This window comes from Callospermophilus lateralis, chromosome 3, assembly GCF_048772815.1.
Source record: "Callospermophilus lateralis isolate mCalLat2 chromosome 3, mCalLat2.hap1, whole genome shotgun sequence".
Classification (NCBI taxonomy): Eukaryota; Metazoa; Chordata; class Mammalia; order Rodentia; family Sciuridae; genus Callospermophilus; species Callospermophilus lateralis.
In genome coordinates, this window is record NC_135307.1 from 176,907,144 (window position 1) to 176,925,391 (window position 18,248).

The 18,248-nt window shown below is 44.5% G+C and overlaps 1 protein-coding gene across 1 annotated transcript in view; it reads right to left on the reverse strand.

The window, feature by feature from the left end:
* LOC143394910 (fer-1-like protein 4) overlaps positions 1 to 18,248 on the reverse strand; it is a 40,832-nt gene that overhangs the window by 9,964 nt on the left and 12,620 nt on the right. Inside the window, exons 22-35 of the mRNA XM_076849478.1 lie at positions 11,876 to 12,028; positions 10,758 to 10,911; positions 10,510 to 10,634; positions 9,885 to 10,019; positions 9,612 to 9,785; positions 8,943 to 9,059; positions 8,693 to 8,854; positions 4,461 to 4,659; positions 4,266 to 4,324; positions 4,048 to 4,179; positions 2,479 to 2,521; positions 2,281 to 2,381; positions 2,070 to 2,207; positions 1,856 to 1,972 (exon numbers count right to left, since the gene is read on the reverse strand). Coding sequence (XP_076705593.1) covers positions 1,856 to 1,972; positions 2,070 to 2,207; positions 2,281 to 2,381; positions 2,479 to 2,521; positions 4,048 to 4,179; positions 4,266 to 4,324; positions 4,461 to 4,659; positions 8,693 to 8,854; positions 8,943 to 9,059; positions 9,612 to 9,785; positions 9,885 to 10,019; positions 10,510 to 10,634; positions 10,758 to 10,911; positions 11,876 to 12,028 — 1,809 coding nt within the window. The remainder of the gene's footprint in view (positions 1 to 1,855; positions 1,973 to 2,069; positions 2,208 to 2,280; positions 2,382 to 2,478; positions 2,522 to 4,047; positions 4,180 to 4,265; positions 4,325 to 4,460; positions 4,660 to 8,692; positions 8,855 to 8,942; positions 9,060 to 9,611; positions 9,786 to 9,884; positions 10,020 to 10,509; positions 10,635 to 10,757; positions 10,912 to 11,875; positions 12,029 to 18,248) is intronic.

An 18,248-nucleotide genomic window follows, 5' to 3' on the forward strand; every position in this document is an offset into this window, starting at 1 on the left:
TCATTTTTTATTTGTTTATTTTCGTGTGGCATGAAAGATTGAACCCAGTGTCTCACGAGTGCTCAGCAAGCTCTCTGCCACTGAGCTGCAGCCCCAGCCCCTTTCCTCACCTTCTTTTGGAACCAGTCTCTTTAGTTTCTAGTTAATCTTTCCTAAATTTTTGTTGCACACATATTTTCCTGTATCCTCTTCTTTCTTAGATAGAGAGTAGTATCCTATACGCACTCTTTTGCACTCTGCTATTTTGACCTTACAGAAGATTCTGGAAATTACCCCATAGAGATGGTTCATATTCTTTTTTCACAGCTGCCTAGTACTACATGGTGTGGATGTGTCATAGTTTATTTACACACTTTTCTGTGCATGGGCATTAATAAGATTTCATTTTTAATAGTCTTTCATTTTTAGAAATGTTATTTTGTTATTCCCACAAATTGCTCTGTCACTTTTGATGGCCTCTTATTTTCTGCTTGTGAAATACTTTAAACAAGTGTTTTACATTCTAATATTGGAAAATTCTAACATCCAAAGTTTTTAAATGTCTAATTCTCCTTTGTGTTGTTTCTTCTGATGATTTTTTTCTGATACATTGTTCTCTTCTGTATTTTATAATTTTTGTATTGTGAACCCACATTTGGTCATTTAAATCTATGGAAACTATGAAGCTGTGTTTGGGATCACTTTGTGCCAATCTCTCAGTTTGAATTTTCTAGACTAAAACGATCACTTAAATTCACGTTTTAACAATGTGAGGGCACAACTGTAATAAATTCTCAAGGAAGACTTTTTTTTTTTCTATTTCTCCACCTGGAACCGAGGCTGAGATGGCCTGTTGACTTTACAGGCTCCTCTCCCGTGGCCCCGTGGCCCGGCTTCCTCTTGCCCACCTTCTACTGAGATCCTGCTTCATGCCAGGTCTCGGTTCTGGACCCCACCTTGCACAGGCTGTAAGAACCCAAGGCCCAGGGTCCAGGTGTGGACAAACTCCCCCAGGACAACTGGGGCTTCACGGCTTGTCTTCCATCCAGGATTCCCATTGCTTCTTCACTGTCCTTTCTTATGAGCTTAGCATTCGTATAGGCCTTTTAATTTTAAATTTAAATTTAAAATCTTTTTTGCAGTGCTAGGGATGGAACCTAGGATCTCAGCATCCAGGTGAAGACTACCACAGGCCACACCCCAACCCACAATCTTAGCATTCACTTCAAAGACTATGTGTCTAGCATTTGTAGATGTACTACAAAAAGAATTTATCTCAGACCATCCGGTCTGCCAGTTGCTCAAAGCAGAAAGTCAAGGTGACTTCCATGACCAAGTCGAAATCCCACGAGTCTTAGATGATGGTAGAATATCTCTTCGAATGCTTAGTCAGAACCCAAAACAGATAAAACTACAGCATCTGCTCTGGTGACAGGGAGTGAGGTGACACGGCAACCCACTCATTCCTTGTTACTCTCTGAGGATAACTTTCAGAAAAATTTAGGGCCCTGCTGACCTCTGCTGAAAACCACAGCAACAGAAGTAGCTCCAAGGGTATTTGGTAATAACTATTCTGAAGCTCAAGATTCAGAGCTACATTCCCAGGCCATTGGACCAGAACTGGGAACCGGAGTCAGGAGCCCTACACTCTAAATTTTAGCTCTACAATAAACAAGTTTTGTAACCCTGGAGAGTCTCCGTAATTTTGTGTCTAAGCTTTCCTGTCTAAAAAATGAAGACATGTAAAGTATAGTGGCACATGCCTGTAATCCCAGCTGCTTGGGAGGCTGAGGCAGGAGGATTACAAATTCAAAACCAGCCTCAGCAAAAGCTAGGCGCCAAGCAACTTTTCTCTGCTGGTGTTGGAGACACTCACCTTTACAACATACACTCTGACCAGGAGCTTGATGGGCCGATTCTGTGGGATGCCCCGGGAGATCTGGGGCTCAGCATATGACTTTGCCTCTGACTCAGGATAAATGAGAAAGGAGCCCTGGAGTGGAGAGAGACCGAGAAGGCCCTGGTAAGAAAGTTTTCTTCCTGAATCCCTGTCTGTGCTCCCTGGTCCCCCTTTCCTTCCCCAAACATGCCTTGAACTTGCCCACAAGATGTCCAGACCCTTCTTCCCCTGCATCTCCATCCTGGCCCCCTTGCCCTCGGTAGAGGGGAAACACATTCAGCCAGTCTTCAAAGTGGTGAAACTCCTCCTCCAGGGAGCTAGTGTAGATCTGAAAGGGGAGGGCCTCAGAGACAGCCTGGCAACCAGAACCCAGAGACTCCCCTCTTCCCAGCACCAGTCACCTTCAGGGTGGCGATTGCTCTTTTCTGAGATACAGAGCCTTTGACATCAACCTCACCCTGGTCCTTGGCCTCCCCCTCCACAGAAATGAGGTTGACCCCATCTGGAAACAGCAGAAATGTCTCAGGTCAGGAATATCTGGTGGGGTAGAGGTGGGGGGAGGGACAGATGGAGCAAAAGCGAAAACCTCAATCACTTACCGGAATCCCCAGGTTCATCCATTTCATCCTCATCAAGATTGGGCTGAAATCAAAGCACAATTCAGAGACTCTTCCCTACCCTCTTCACTCCTTAGTCTACTCCTTTTCTGGGATAGTAACGGGGGAAACTTGGTTCAAGTTCCAGCTGTGTTAAGGCGCTTCATTTTGGGGGTGGAGGGTACCAGGGATTGGACTCAGGAGCACTCAACCACTGAGCCACACCCCTAGCCTTTTTTTTTTTTAATTTAAAGACAGGGTCTCACTCAGTTGTTTAGCACTTGGCTATTGCTGAGGCTGGCTTTGAAGGCTTGATCCTGCTGCCTCAGCCTCCTGAGCCACTGGGATAACAGGCGTGAGCCACTGGAATAACAGGCGTGTGCCACTGTACCCGGCAAGACACTTCTTTTTCAAAACTTATAATTATTATCTACTCCTGCATGATCAACACAGAGCAGCCACATGGTGCTACTAAGCATATGAAATGTGGCTAGTGTAAGCTGAGATGTGCTGAAGTATAAAATACACAGCAGGTTTTAAAGACTTGCTGTAACATGAGAATGTAAAATAGCTCATTTTAATTTTTTTTCCAGGACCAGGGATTGAACAGGGGTGCTTAACTACTGAGCCACATGCCCAATCCTTTTTATTTTTTGAAACAGAGTTGCACTGAGTTGCTTAGAACCTCCTTAAGTTGCTGAGGCTGGCTCTGAACTTGCTATCCTCTTGCCTCAGCTTCCTGAGCCACTGGGATTACTGGTGTGTGCCACCATGCCCAGCTTCACCTGTTTCCTTTTACAGGGAAACACCTGTTTCCTTTTCCTGTTCCTTTATTTTAATGTGATAAGTATAAAAATTAAGATTACATATATGTCAGGTGCTGGGGATGTAGTTCAGTGGTAGAGTGCTTGCCTGGCATGCACGAGGCTCTGGGTTCAATCCTCAGTACTGCAGTAAATAAATAAAAAACAAATAAACAGGGCTGGGGATGTAGCTCAGCAGTAGAGCCCCCTCGGTTCTATTCCTAGTACCTGGGGGGGGAAAATGATTATACTTATGTCTTGCATTATATTTCTATTGGACAACAAAGCTCCAGATAATGAAGCTATAATAATCCCATCTTCTAAGATTGTAGTAAAGAAAAGATGACTATAATAAGAAGCTCTGAAAAACTACAGAGCTCCATGTTTGCTAAAATCATTCTTTTTTTTTTTTTTTTTTTTTTTTTGGTGAAGCCAGGGCCCACACATACTAGGCAAGTGTCCTCCAGTTTTTTTTTGTGTGTGTGTGTGTATGTGTGTTGGGGGTGATATTAATGGGGATTGAACTCAAGGGGCACTCAAACAATGAGCCACATACCCAGCCCTATTTGGTGTTTTATTTAGAGACAGGGTCTCACTGAGTTGCTTAGTGCCTAGCTGTTGTTGAGGCTGGCTTTGAACGCGCAATCCTCCTAGGTAAGTGTACTCCATTGCTCCATTGCCCAGGCTGGCCTTGAACCTACAATCCTCCTGCCTCAGCCTCCTAAGTAGCTGCGACCCAGCTCCCACCCTGGGACCTTCCCTGTCCCACCTGCCCCTGGAGCTCCTGCAGTGAAGCGTAGTACTTGGACCACCAGTCGAGCTCTTCAGGATCCGGGATGTCCTCCTCCAGTTCTGGGCCTAGACTCAGGAGGCCTCCTAGGGGGAGCTTCTTCAGGGGAGCCTGAGGGAGAGAGGCCCCAGTCGCTCCAACCCAGCACCACCCAAGCCCTGCCAGCTCCTTGTCCTCCCTTCTCCAGCCCCTATCACCTTCAGGAGCTGTGTGGATCTCCCAGAGTTGGCCAAAAGGGAATCCAGGGCCTTCTGTCCTGAAAGCCGGGAAGTGGCACCACAGGAGGTCAGACAAGTAGAAGTCACATCAGTGCCCCATTGGAGGTCCCAGGGGCCATCTCTACCAGGAACCAGGGGGGTTCTGTCTCACAGTCCTAGCAGAGGGCCCCTTACCTTGAGGTTCCTTGGGTACCAGGTCTCCCGCCTCCTCCTCCACTCCTTCCTCTTCAGAGGGATCCTCATGACCCTGAAGTATGAACCGCAGCATGTGGGGAACAATGTGGGACCCCACAAGGACTGTGCGGCCAAAGGCCCGGCGCTCAATCACCAGGATGCTGAGTGGGGGCTGCAGGTAAGGCTGCTCTGGCAAGTCCTGGGGAAGGGAAAGAGGAACTGTGTCTCCAGAGAACTGGGAAAAGGGAAAAGCAGCCCAGAGGCAGGCAGGAAAGAAGCAGGTCCACACTTGACCCCCAGGTCCAGCTCTACCACAGCTCCACCACGTCATCTCTGTTAAGTCACTGCTTTCTGATTCTGTGTCCCATGTGAAAAAGCCACACAATCCCGGTTCAAAAGACTGTTGTAAACGCTCTACCACTGAGCCACAATCCCAGCCAACAACCCTATATTTCTGATAGCACTTTGTAGTGTTATCAGAAAGTATTTTTGTATCTATTATGTCATGTGATATTTACAATAGTCTTTTTCTTTTCTTTATCTTTTCTTTTCTTTCTTTTGTGATACTGTGATTGAATTTAGGATTCTGCACATTAGGCAAGCACTCTATTCCCCAGCCCTTTTTTACTATACATATATGTATATATACATTTTTTTTCTTTTTTTCTCTCTCTCCCTTTTTTTTTTTTTTTTTTTTTTTTGTGTGTGTGTGCCAGGGATTGAACCCAAGGGCACTTAACCACTGAGCCACACCCCCAGTCCTTTTTGGAATTTTATTGGAGACAGGGTCTCGCTGAGTTGCCTAGGGCCTCACTAAGTTGCTGAGGCTGGCTTTGAACTGGTGATCCTCCTACTTTAGCCTTTGGAGCCACTGGGATTACAGGTGTGCACCACCGTGTCTGGCCCTTTTTATTATATTTTGAGACAGGTTTTCGCTAAGTTGCCCAGTCTGGCCTTGAACTTGCAATCCTCTTGCCTCAGCCTCCCAAGTGGCTGAGATCACAGAAGTGACCACTACTCCCGGGTTCGATCCTCAATAACTCATAAAAATAAAGGCATTGTGTTGTGTCCATCTACACCTAGAAAAATAAATAAATATATTTAAAAAAAAAAGAAATACAGGGTTGCTGTTGTTATTCTTATGTAAAGTACCAGTGCTTAATTTGCTAATATAGATTTAGAACCATTAAATTATATATGGCCTTTAACCCAGTAATTCTATATCTATCAATGGATCCTAAGGGAGGAAAAGACACTAATTACAGTACTGGATGACTGACTTTATTTTTTACATATGTGACAATTATAGCACAAAGAAAAGATGAAAGAATGGAGCTCCACTGGAAAAAAAATTCTATATTTTACTGGAATTAAATTATTAATCTGAAATAGATTGTGAAAAATCAATATGCACATTGTTACCTCTAGAGCAAATACTAAATAAAAATCAATAAAGCAATTAAAGCAGTATACAAAGGAATATCTACTTAATGAAAGAGAAGGCAGTAAAGAAGCCCCCAAAACACACAAAGCATAGAAAACAAATTACAAAATAGTGGATGTAAGTAAATCGTACCAATAACAATAATAATGTTATTATATTAAACATGCCAATAAAAATATAGAACTTGACAACTAAATGGGAAAAAAAAAGATGCAACTCCATGCTAAGAGATACTCTCGAGATTCAGGCACATGTAGGTTGAAAGTGAAAGAATGGACAAAGATAAATCATGCAAACAGCAACCATAGACACCTGGAGTTGCTATATTATCAGAGAAAATATACCTTAAGACAAAAGTTTTTACTAGAGACAAAGAGGCTTGTTTTACAATGGTAAATGTTAATTAGACTATATCACAATTATAATCACATATGCACTTAACAACAGAACTTTAAATCACAATAAGTAAAAAGTGACAGATGGATCCAGGGGTGTAGCTCAGTGGTAGAGCACTCATCTAGCATATGTAGTGTTCTAGGTTTGATCTTCAGCAAACAAACAACAACAACAAAAAAGTAAAATTGAAGGGAGAAATAGACAATCCAACAATAGAAGTCAGAAACTTCAATACCCTATTCTCAATAATGGATATAACAATTAGACAGAAAGCTATCAAGGAGGCCTGTTCAAGAGATTCTTTTTTTTTTTTTTTTTTTTGGTATTGGGGATTGAATTCAGGGGCACTTGACCACTGAGCACATCCCCAGCCCTATTTTATATTTTATTTAGAGACAGGGTCTCACTGAGTTGCTTAGTGCCTCACTTTTGCTGAGGCTGGCCGTGAACTCGAAATCCTCCTGTCTCAGCCTCCTGAGGCACTTTGGATTACAGGTGTGCACCTCCATGACTGGTCAAGAGGTTCTAATAACATTATCAAGTAAAACTCAACACAACTGATATCTACAGAATACCATGCAACAACAGAAAAATGCACATCTTCTTAAGTGCATAGTGGAAAGAGGAATGTGTGTTTCCTAGTTTGTACCATGAAGTATGAAATGAGAGGAAACACCTTGCTGTGGTCTGAAGGTATGTATTTCTCCAAAATTCATACATTCAATCCTAACCAAACTGATGGTATTAAGGTAGGGCCTTCGGGAGATATTAGGTCATGGGGGCAGAGTCTTCCTGAATGGATTAGGACCCTTACAAAAAAGTCCTGAGGGAGTCCCTTCCTATTTTTGCCATCCCACCATGACAGTACACACTGAAGGTGCTATTTATGAAGAGCAGGCTCTCTTTAGACACCAAATCTGCTTGTGCCTTGACCTTGGACTTCTCAGTCTCTAGAACTGTTTTGTTTTTGGCTCTGAGGATTAAACCCAGGGGTGCTGAATCAACCCACTGAGCCACATCCCAGCCCTTTCTGCTTTCTATTTTCACACAGGGTCTCAATAAGTTGCTTAGGGGGCTGGGGATGTGGCTCAAGCGGTAGTTCGCCCATCTGGCATGCGTGCGGCCCGGGTTCGATCCTCAGCACCACATACCAACAAAGATGTTGTGTCTGCCGATAACTAAAAAAATAAATAAATATTAAAAAAAAAAGTTGCTTAGGGCCTCAATAAATTGCTGAGGCTGTCCTCTAACTTGTGATTCTCATCCCTTAGCCTCCCGAGTCACTGGGATTACAGGTATGTGCTACCTTGCCCGACCAGCCTCTAGAACAGTGACAAATTTTTCTTGTTTATGAATTATCTAGTCTAAAGTATATGGGAGTGCAGCCAAAATGGCTGAGCCACATCCCAGCTTTATTTTGTGTTTTAATTAGAGACAGGGTCTCACTGAGTTGCTTACCAAGCAATCGCTGTTGCCGAGGCTGGCTTTGAACTCACAATCCTCCTGCCTCAGCCTCCGAGCAGCTGTGATTGGGTGGCCTGTCCCTGCCACCCAACGTACGCCCAGTGCTCAGGGGCTCGACCAGGGGTATCAGATCCTGGGGCTCCACATCACTGGAGCCCCTTTTACTTTTGTACCCATTTTACACATAGAAAAACTGAAGCTCAGGTAAAACACGTGATTTGGTAAGATCTTAAGTGGCACTGTCAGAATTTGACCTATCGAATGGTAATGGCATATTATACAATGTGTTTTTCTTCTCAGCCCTGTTTGTCCACTCATTCAAAAGAGCCAAGAGAGCAGCAGATTAATGCAGAGATCAGCAAACCACAGCCCATAGACCAAGTCTGGCCCACTGCCAGTTTTTATAAAATTTCCTCGGAACACAGTCAAACGTATTCACTTGCATGTTATCTAGGGTTGTTTTCATGCAGCAATGGCAGAGTTGACCGGTTGCAGCTGAGACTGATGGCCCATAAAGGCTAAAATAGTTAGTATCTGGCCCTCTATAGAGAACTTGCTAAGCCAGGTACCATGGCACATGCCTGCAATCCCAGAGACTTGGGAGGCTAAGGCAGGAAGATTATAAATTTGAGGCCGGCCTGGGTGATTTAGGGAGACTCTGTCTGAAAAAATGAAAAGGGGCTGGGAATGTAGCTCAGCAATAAAGCTCCTGGGGGTTCAATTCAGTCCTCAAGAATTCTCTCTCTCTCTCTCTCTCTCTCTCTCTCTCTCTCTCACACACACACACACACACACACACACACACACACATACACAAAACACACATAAGTCTTCTGTTTGGATCTAAGATAACCAGGTGGAAATTCACCGCCCACTGCCCTCTTTCACTTCTCTGCCCCAAATTCCTTGTCCCCAGCCCACGGCTCACCACCGTCAGATGTGTGACAAGCTCAGTGAAATTGGGGTTCTCACGGTAGCTGGCCAGGACCTCAGATTCCACACGTCGCCCAGCCACTTCCAGCACGACCTGGGGCTGCTCCACCTCAAACAGGTGCACACGACCGAGGCCCCTAAGACCCCAGAATAGCACCTAGGGTCAGGAAGTGGGAGAGTGAGGGGCCTGCACCTGACAAGAGGACCCATGTGAGGGGGCAGGAAGACGTTGTGCCTGGTGCTACCTCAACACGGAACTCCCTGAGCACTGGGCGCACGTTGGGTGGCAGGGACAGGCGTCCGGAAAGGGGCTCGACCAGGGGTGTCAGATCCTGGGGCTCCACATCACTGGGCACTGAGGGCTGCAGAGGAAAAGAGGTCAGAGGTCAAAGAGGAATCAGGCCAAAGGAGAGAAAGCCTGGGCTTGGGGAAGGGAGGCCGAGAGCCCCTGGTGCAGTGCAGTGCCCAGGAGCCAGCAAGGCTGGGAGAGGGAGTGGCTCTTGAAAAGCAGCATATACAGGGGGGCTGGTGGGTAGGACGGGATGGCACCAGAAGGACCATAGCCAGGGCTCTCTGGGGTTGAAGGCCTGGTGAGGCAATCCCACAGTATGACCACTCGTGATGTTCCCAATGAGTGACCCCACGACAGACCTCCAGCCTGTATTCTCTGGAGGGTATTCTCAGGGGGCACTCACTGAGCCACATCCCTAGCTCTTTTTATATTTTATTTAGAGACAGGGTCTCGAGGAGTTGCTTAGGGCCTTGCTAAGTTGCTGAGGCTGGTTTTGAACTGGTGATCTCTTGCCTTAGCCTCCCCATCCGCTGGGATTATACCCATGTTTTATATCCCCTGGGGCTCGATGAATAACAAGATAGGCCCACAGCCTGTGCCAGGTGGGCCTCCGTACTCTGACCTCAAGTCCGCCACGGTAGTCCAGTTCAATGAGTTCAAAGGTGGCAATGAGCTCTCCAGCTGCCCGGGGTCCCTTCCTCATGGAAAAGAACTGTAGCTCAGGGTACTGGTATGGCTCCTCTACCAGCTTTACCCTGGGGGCAGCCAGTGCCCTGCCCAGGAACACTGGGGGGCCCTGGGAGAGGGTCAGGGTGATAAAAACAAAAGATACTCAGAAGAGGGACATCAAGAAGCAGGGGCAGACAAGAGCCCAGGTGGGGCCGCATGAACTCACAAACTTATTGTGATCAAAGACACTGACAACCACTAACGGAGGCTCCTCCTGCAAGTGCTCCCGCCTCCCGTCCACGATCAGCTGGTCAAATACCAAGAGTTCATCCCACAGAGGGCTCAGCGTCTGCTCCAGAACCTTGGGGGCCATGGAGAGAAGGGGGCAGTGGCAGGTGTCAGCAGGCAGCTCCCCACATGTGTGCCAGGTGGGCATTCCTGCTCTAAAATGGTATTCTATTTTTGTGCTTCAGCCTGTATTCTCTGGAGGGTATTCTCAGGGGTACTTAACTACTGAGCCACAATCCTTAGCTCTTTTTATTTATTTTATATTTCATGAAAGAATCGGGATAGATGAAGACCAACATCCTCCATCGGCGTCAGGCTGCCCCTCCCAGCCCTGGCTCTCCCTACTGTAATCTGCTACCTTCAGAACCTATTCTAAAGTTAACCCCAGGAAATGACTCCTTTCCCCTGAGACCTTGGGTTCTCCACCACCAGCTACAACAGCTTGGTCCTATCCACTGTTCTGCCCTGAAAAGTGGGCAGAGACTTAGGGCCATAAGGAAAAGCACAGTCCCACTCCACCTTGTGCCCCAGGATCTTCAGACATACCCCAGCCTGGCCCTTACCCGTGTGGTCTGGCACTGGGTAGAGATGAGGACTCTAGCAAAGGGGTCAGAGAGGCCACTGTCATCTGCTGCCAACACACCTCGGGCCTGATATAGGTGAGCACGGAGCTGGAAGTAGCTGAAGTCTGGGGTGTGGGAAAGGAAGGTGCCATGCCCATTCAGGCGACCCCTCCCATGACTCATGAGCTCCCACCTTGGGCAAATAGTGAGGTGAGCCCTGTGCCTGCCCCGCCCAGCCTTGCACTCACCATCCCGGTACAGGCTGTGGGGCAACCCCACCGAAGGCTCAGGCAGCAGGTCTGAGGGCAGCTCGGAGGTGCAGGCCTTGGCTTGCTTGCCCAGCCCCAGCCACAGGAAGAGCTCCAGCTTGGCACAGACCTCCCCAGGAGCTGCCCCTGGTGCCTGTGTGGGAAGGAGGCATGTTGGGGCCTCAGAGGCCTGCTCTTCTTACCCCAGCTCGGCCCAAAAATCCTGTGGCTCCAAGGCACACCCTGCTCTTACAGTCAAACTGTGCCCAAGTTCCACACTGGCTTCTCCCCATCCTCTGGGTTTTAGATTCAAGGTTGTTTCTGTAGAGATGTCCCTGGCCATCTTATCTGAGCAGGTTTTCCCCACCCCCTTGGTCTCTGTAACATCTTTCTTGGCAATTCCTATAGGTTGTGACTATTCTTCTTACTCATTTATAGATGTATAGTCTCCCTTACGAAATCCCACCCTCCAAAAAGATGAGGAACATGGCAAGGGCTGGATCCCCAGGGCTACAACAGAGTCTGGAACAGAGGAGGACTTCAGTCCAAAAAGCAGTTCCTCTTGCCTCCACTTTTGCACACCACTTCATGCCCTGCACCCCATACCCTGTCCCTACACCTCCTGGCTAATGCTGTCACTTCCCCAAAACTCCAATCCCAAAGCTACACTCTGACCTCTGCCCTCCCTCTTTTGTTCCCTCCACCCTCAATATATTCCCTGTCCCCAATTCCAAGAGTCACAACAATTCACCATTAGAGATCCCTTTTGATAACTTGTTTAGGGATGCCTCATTTAGAAATATTTTGCCTGACTATCAGTTACCCTTATAAGAGACTGACTAATCTCTCTCTCTCTCTCTCTCTCTCTCATCACTCTGCCATGTATCAGAGCCTAGTCAGCAAAAGAGCCAGTGCAGGCCGAGGGCTAACAACTTTGCTATTTATTTCATTTCTAAGCTGACCTGGGCAAAGCTATGATCTCCTTTTGGCTTTTTGGGGCAGCTGAAAAGAGTTCAGGGTCTCCTGGCTGGGAACCACCGGCCTCCACTCTTGAGGCCCTATCTTCCCTGAGCCACACCCCACTCTCCCCAGCACCCTCACCCCAGGGCCCCCCTCACTGTGAGCAGCAGACTCTGGATCTTCCCACAGTCCCGGCCTCGCTCCTCCTCCACCACCGAGAACAGCACATCCTGGGCAGGGATCCGAGCACAGGCCACACGGCGGCGCCCACTGAGCATCCAGACCAGCACATCAGGGAGGGGCGGCTGTGGCTGCCAGTGGAGAACAGGCGTCATCCAGGCATCTGCAGCTGAGACCACCTGCTCCCACAGCTTGGGCTAGACAGACAAACCAAATATCCATCCCAGCCCTGACCTCCCCTGAACCCCAGATCCATGTGGCCATGTGCCCCTGACGTCTCCTCTCAGATGCCTCATAGAACACCTGAGACTCATAGTTCAACCTCAGTTCTTCTTTTAAATTGTGATAAAGTTACATATAAAAAAAAATATATATATATATATATATATATATATATATATATATATATATATATATATCACCAAAAGCATTTTAAGTGTGAGGTCAGTGGCATTCACACTGCTGTGCAGCCACCATTGCCATCCATCTCTAGAACTGTTTTTTTTTTTTGGGGGGGGCAGGGGATGGGGGGAACCAGGAATTGAACTCAGAGTCACTGGGCCACTGAGCCACATCCCCAGCCCTATTTTGTATTTTTTTTTACAGACAGGGTCTCACTGAGTTGCTTAGGGCCTCGCCATTGCTGAGGCTGGCTTTGAAGTCTTGATCCTCCTGCCTCAGTCTCCTGAGCTTCTGGGATCACAGGCGTGCGCCACCGCACTTGTATAGAACTCTTTTCATCTTGCAAAACAGAACTCTGTTCCCACTAAACACTAACTCTTCCTTCTCCCACTTCATCCCCGCCCCAGCTACCACCCTTCTACTTTCTGCATCTATGAATTGGACTATTCCACGTGCTTTGTACAAGTGGATTCCTCAGCATTTGGTCCTTTTGTGCCTGGCTTATCTCACTTAGAACAATGACCTCAAGGTTCAACCATGTTGGAGCATGTGTCAATCTGATATCTTTACCTTTCTCTCCTCCTGAGTTTGATCCTTACCCAGTTTCCCCACCAAATGTCCATTTGCATCAGTTAAATACGGATGCAGATGTCAGTTTTCTCTAACATCCAATCACCAAGTCCTGCCATTGTCCCCCTTCTCTCCTGTCCTTACCATCCTACTTCAAGACCATCCACAGTCAATGGCAACAGTTCCTACTAAGTCTTCCTGCTTTCAGTCTTTCCTCCCAACCCATTTTCTACTATGAAAAACCATTTTCCCCTTCCTCTGGGTTTTAGTCAGTGTTGTTTCTGCAGAGAACTCCTGCCTGGAGGTTCTCCCCTGCCCTCTTAGCCTCTGGAACATCTCTCATGGCAATTCCTATAGGTCACAACCAGTTTTCTTATTCATTTACAGATGTATAATTCCTCTCTTACTAAAACACAAGCCCCAAAAGGTGAAGAACATCAGAAGGGCTGGATCCCCTTGGCTTAATACAGAGCATGGAACATAGTAGAACTTTAAATATCACAGAGTTCAGAAAATTGCTAGAACTGCTAGATAGGAAGCCCAAACCTAACCCTCTCCCTCCCCCATTCAAAGCCATCATCCCACAATTCCATTTTGAGTAATATCATGAGCTAGAAATTAAGATCTTCCTCTCACTAAAAACAGTGAAAGTGTCTGGGTAAAATATTTATAAATATTTTATTAAAAGTCCCCAATGAGGGGCTGGGGATGTGGCTCAAGCGGTAGCGCGCTCGCCTGGCATGCATGAGGCCCAGGTTCGATCCTCAGCACCACATACAAACAAAGATGTTGTGTCCGCCAAAAACTAAAAAAAAAATAAATATTTAAAAAAATTCTCTCTCTCTCTCTCTCCCTCTCTTCTCTTTCTCTCTCTCTCTCTCTCTTTAAAAACAAATTCAAAAAAAAAGAAAATGAATCATAGGCTGGGGTTGTGGCTCAGAGGTAGAATGCTCACCTGACATGTGTGAGGTGCTGGGTTTGATCCTCAGCAACACATAAAAATAAAAAATAAAGGTATTGTGTCCAACTCCGACTAAAACAAAGTATTTGTAAATAAAGGAAAGAAAATGAATCAGGGAGTCACAAATGATTCATATCCAGCATATGTTGGGGGATTTTTTGTTTTGGGGTTTTTTGTTGTTGTTGCTATTGTTTGGTGCCAGGGATTGAACCCAGAGATGCTCAACCACTGAGCTATATTCCAGCCCATTTTTTTAATTTTTAATTTTGAGACAGGGTTTTGCTAAGTTGTTTAGGACTTTGCTAAGTTGCTGAGGCTGGCTTTGAACTTGTGGTCCTCCTGCCTCAGCCTCCTGAGCTGCTGGAATTATAAGTATGTACCATCATGCCCAGTTCCAGGATATGTTTTTAAACTATACAATCTAATAATTTAAAACCAAACAGTTCAATTTTGAAGACTGGAAAAGCCATGAAAACCCCTTCATAAAAATATATGAATGGCAAATGGTCACATGAAAACGTTCAACATCACTGAGTGCTAGGAAAGTACAAATTAAAACTGCAATGAGTTGTCATTATACACCCATCAAAATTCAAAATTTTAAAAAAATTGGGCACTGGTTTTATTTTATCTATTTATTCATCTATTTTTGTGGTGGTGGGATGAAACCCAGGGCCTTATGCATGCTAGGCAAGTGCTCTACCACTGAGCAACATCTCCAGGCCCAAAATATCTGAAATTAAAAAGACTGAGTTGGGGTTGTAGCTCAGTGGTAGAGCACTTGCCTTGCATGTGTGAGGCACTGGGTTCGATCCTCACCACCACATAAAATAAATAAATAAAATAAAGGTATTATGTCATGAACAACTAAAAATAAAAATTTAAAAAGTGCAATATTAAAAAAAAAGATTAATAACACCAAAAGTTGAAGAGAAAACAAAGTAACTGGAACTTTCTTATTTTGCTGGTGGGTGTGTAAAAAGGAGCAATTACTTCAAAAAATGATCTGGCAGTTTTTAAAAAATTAAACATGTAGGGCTGGGGATGTGGCTCAAGCGGTAGCGCGCTCGCCTGGCATGGGTACGGCCCGGGTTCGATCCTCAGATCCTCAGCACCACATACAAACAAAGATGTTGTGTCCGCCGAAAACTAAAAAATATTAAAATTCTCTCTCTCTCTCTCTCTCTCTCAAAAAAAAAAAAAATTAAACATGTAGACATCCTATAACTGAGAAATTCTACTTCTTGGTATTTACCCAAGAGAAACCAATGTATATATTCTTAAAAAGACTTATGCAAGATGTTCATGGAAGCTTTCTTCATAATAGCCTAAAACATGAAAAAATCCAGGTATCCATCAACATGAGGATGAATAAACAAACTAACATATACTCAAGCAATTAAAAATTACTCAACAATAAAAAGAAATAAAACTGGCAATGTGGATGAATCACAAACAAAAACATTGTTCTGAGTTTAAAAAAAGCCCTTCCTGGGCTGGGGTTGTGGCTCAGTGGTAGAGCACTTGCCTCACATGTGTGAGGCATTGGGTTTGATCATCACAAAAAAATAAATAAACCAAATGATCATCAGCACCACATAAATAAATAAGTAAAATAAAGTAAAAAAAAAAAGCCTTTTACTATAAAGAATATAGTCTATCCTCATTATTCACAGATTCTGTATTTGCAAATTCACTTGCTTGCTAATATTTATAAGCCCCAAATTTATAGTCCTGGCATTTTTTATAGGCACATGTGTATTTTTTTGGCAGAGAGACAAAAAAATTGAGCCACCCTGCAGTGGAATAAGGCCATTCTCTATCTTCATGACCTGTACTACTGCAAATAAGTGTCTTTCTTATAGTCTACTGAGCACTATGATCTTTGCATTTTTGTGCTTTTTGTCAGTACTTTCACTATTTAAAATGATCCCCAGGTGTAGTGCTGAAGTGCTGGCTAGTCTTGCTAAGCACAAGAACATGTACTTTCTAATATAGATGTGTATTAGAAAACCTTCATTCAGGCCTGAGTGATAGTACTGTTAGCCTGGAGTTCAATGTTAACAAATCAACAATATTTATTAAATAACCCAGGGTCTTATACATGTGAAGCAAGCCCTCTACCAACTGAGCTATGTCCCCAGCCCGCTATACCTTGATTCTTGGTAGGCATTTGTTTTACAAAGTTCTATATATTCACCAAAATTCAGCAAATGTTTAGATAAGATTTGTACATTTCATTGCATGTGTGGTGTAAAAGGAAAACGCTAAATTTTTTAAAAAATCAGTGGAGGTGTCCACTACCAGGTTTCTTTAAACAGACATAAAACAAGGTTATGTAATGGTCCAATGACAAAAACTTGAGGTTTGTAGAAATCCAACATCCCTCCCCTAGGCATAATGATTCAGGAATCACTAGTTCAATGTGTGCTAATTCAGTGTTTCCAATGTCTTTATAGAACCATCAATCCATATTGCATCATTCTAGATACAAAATCCTAGAACAGTCAAAAACATAATGAAAAATTAACACAGTGGTTATCTCATTTTAGGATGATAGTAATATTCTACACCTTGATTCTTTTTTTTTTTTTTTTTTTTTTTTTTTTTTGTGGTGCTGGGGATTGAACCCAGGGTCTTGTACATGTGAAGCAAGCCCTCTAACAACTGAGCTATATCCCCAACCCCCCTATACCTTGATTCTTGGTAGGCATTTGTTTTACAGAGTTCTATATATTCACCAAAATTCAGCAAATGTTTAGTTAAGATTTGTACATTTCATTGCATGTGTGAAAGGAAAATGCTAAATTTTAAAAAAAATCAGCGGAGGAGTCCATTACCAGTCTGGACGAAGAAAGTTGCACACAAGACTCACTGTCACCCTAACAACGAAAACAACCCAAATAAATTGCAAAACTGTGTGTTTAACACAACAACAACAACAACAAAACATCACAGAAGTGAGGATCCAAAGAAACCTAATGAAATAAATCCAGAAAGTGATGGATTCTTCATAGGTGAAGAGAGATCTACAGATGCTCCCACCTCTGGCAGAGCTGCAGTTATAAAAAGGAATTGGTCATAAATAAGGAGAAACTATACAACTTCTAAGAAATGTTTAATGCTGCATGCCACATGAGAATCCCAAGGACCTAGCCACAAAACAAGACTTATCTATCTACCAACTCCTTCCTAAGGATCTTCACTTAGAGCTAAGGGGAGGTATGTAAATAGCTGCAATAAGAGATCCTCATTAGCTTTGTTTTTGTTTTTGTAGTTGTAAATGGACAATATGCCTTTATTTTATTTGTTTGTTTTTATGTGGTGCTAAGGTTTGAACTCAGAAACTCACCCATGCTCAGTAAGCACTCTGCCACCAAGCTACAGTCTCAGCCCCCCTTAAGGGTTTTTACAAGTGAAAAGTAACCACCTTTAGTAGAAAATAAGAGGACAGATGAGCTCAAAGAAATCTATCGGTGGTCCTCTGGGATTTCAGCTTTTGTAGTAGAGAGAGAAGCTGGAGAGCTGAAAGGGCACACTGCCCCAAGGCTAGAGAATGCTGAAGGCTCAGCTGGAGAGCCCACTGAAAGCAGGGGAGCACTCAGGACTTTCAGAGCTGCAGGATGGGTCCCTTTCTAGGGAAGGGAAAACAGGTCTAAAAGCTATCTCCTTAGGTGCAGAGGGAAGGAAACAGAATGAGAAAACAAGAACTTGTCTACAACCCTAAGCCTGTCAGGTGGCCTGTAAAGCAGGGACAAGGGCCCATAATCAGAATGTTGGCAGTTGGGGTGAGAATAGAGACAGATTTGTGGGATCTTGCCAGTTCTCAATTCTAGGCCCAGATGAAAGGAGAGTCCTGTCCCATCCTCAAATCATTCAAAGCCAGAGGTGAAGTGAACCCAAACAAGTTCACAGCCAAGCCCAGGTCAAATACAAAGCATGACACAGGATTCACTCCCGATGCCTGATGTGAGGAGGGGAATGACACTTTCTGGAAATACATATTATTTATTTTAGTCTTTACTGTTCTTTCATACAAAAATACAGACATTATAAATAAAAAGTCACAAGACAGTTGGACATGATGGTGCATGCCTGTAACCCCAGTCATTTGGGAGGCTGAGGCAGGGGGACCTTAAGTCCAAGGCCAACCTGGGCAACTGAGCAAAGACTCTGTCTCAAAAACTAAAAAGGACTTGGGATGTCACTCAGTAGTAAAGTGTCCGTGGGATTAACATCTCCCACCCCCCAAAAAAAAAAAAAAACAAACAAAAATAACCCCAAAAAACCATAAGACAGGAAAAGTGAAAAATGTGACTCTTGATCAAGAGAAGAAATAACACATAAGACACATAAGATAACCCAGATGTTGGAATTATTAGACTGGGACATTAAAATAAGTATGATAAAAATTCTAA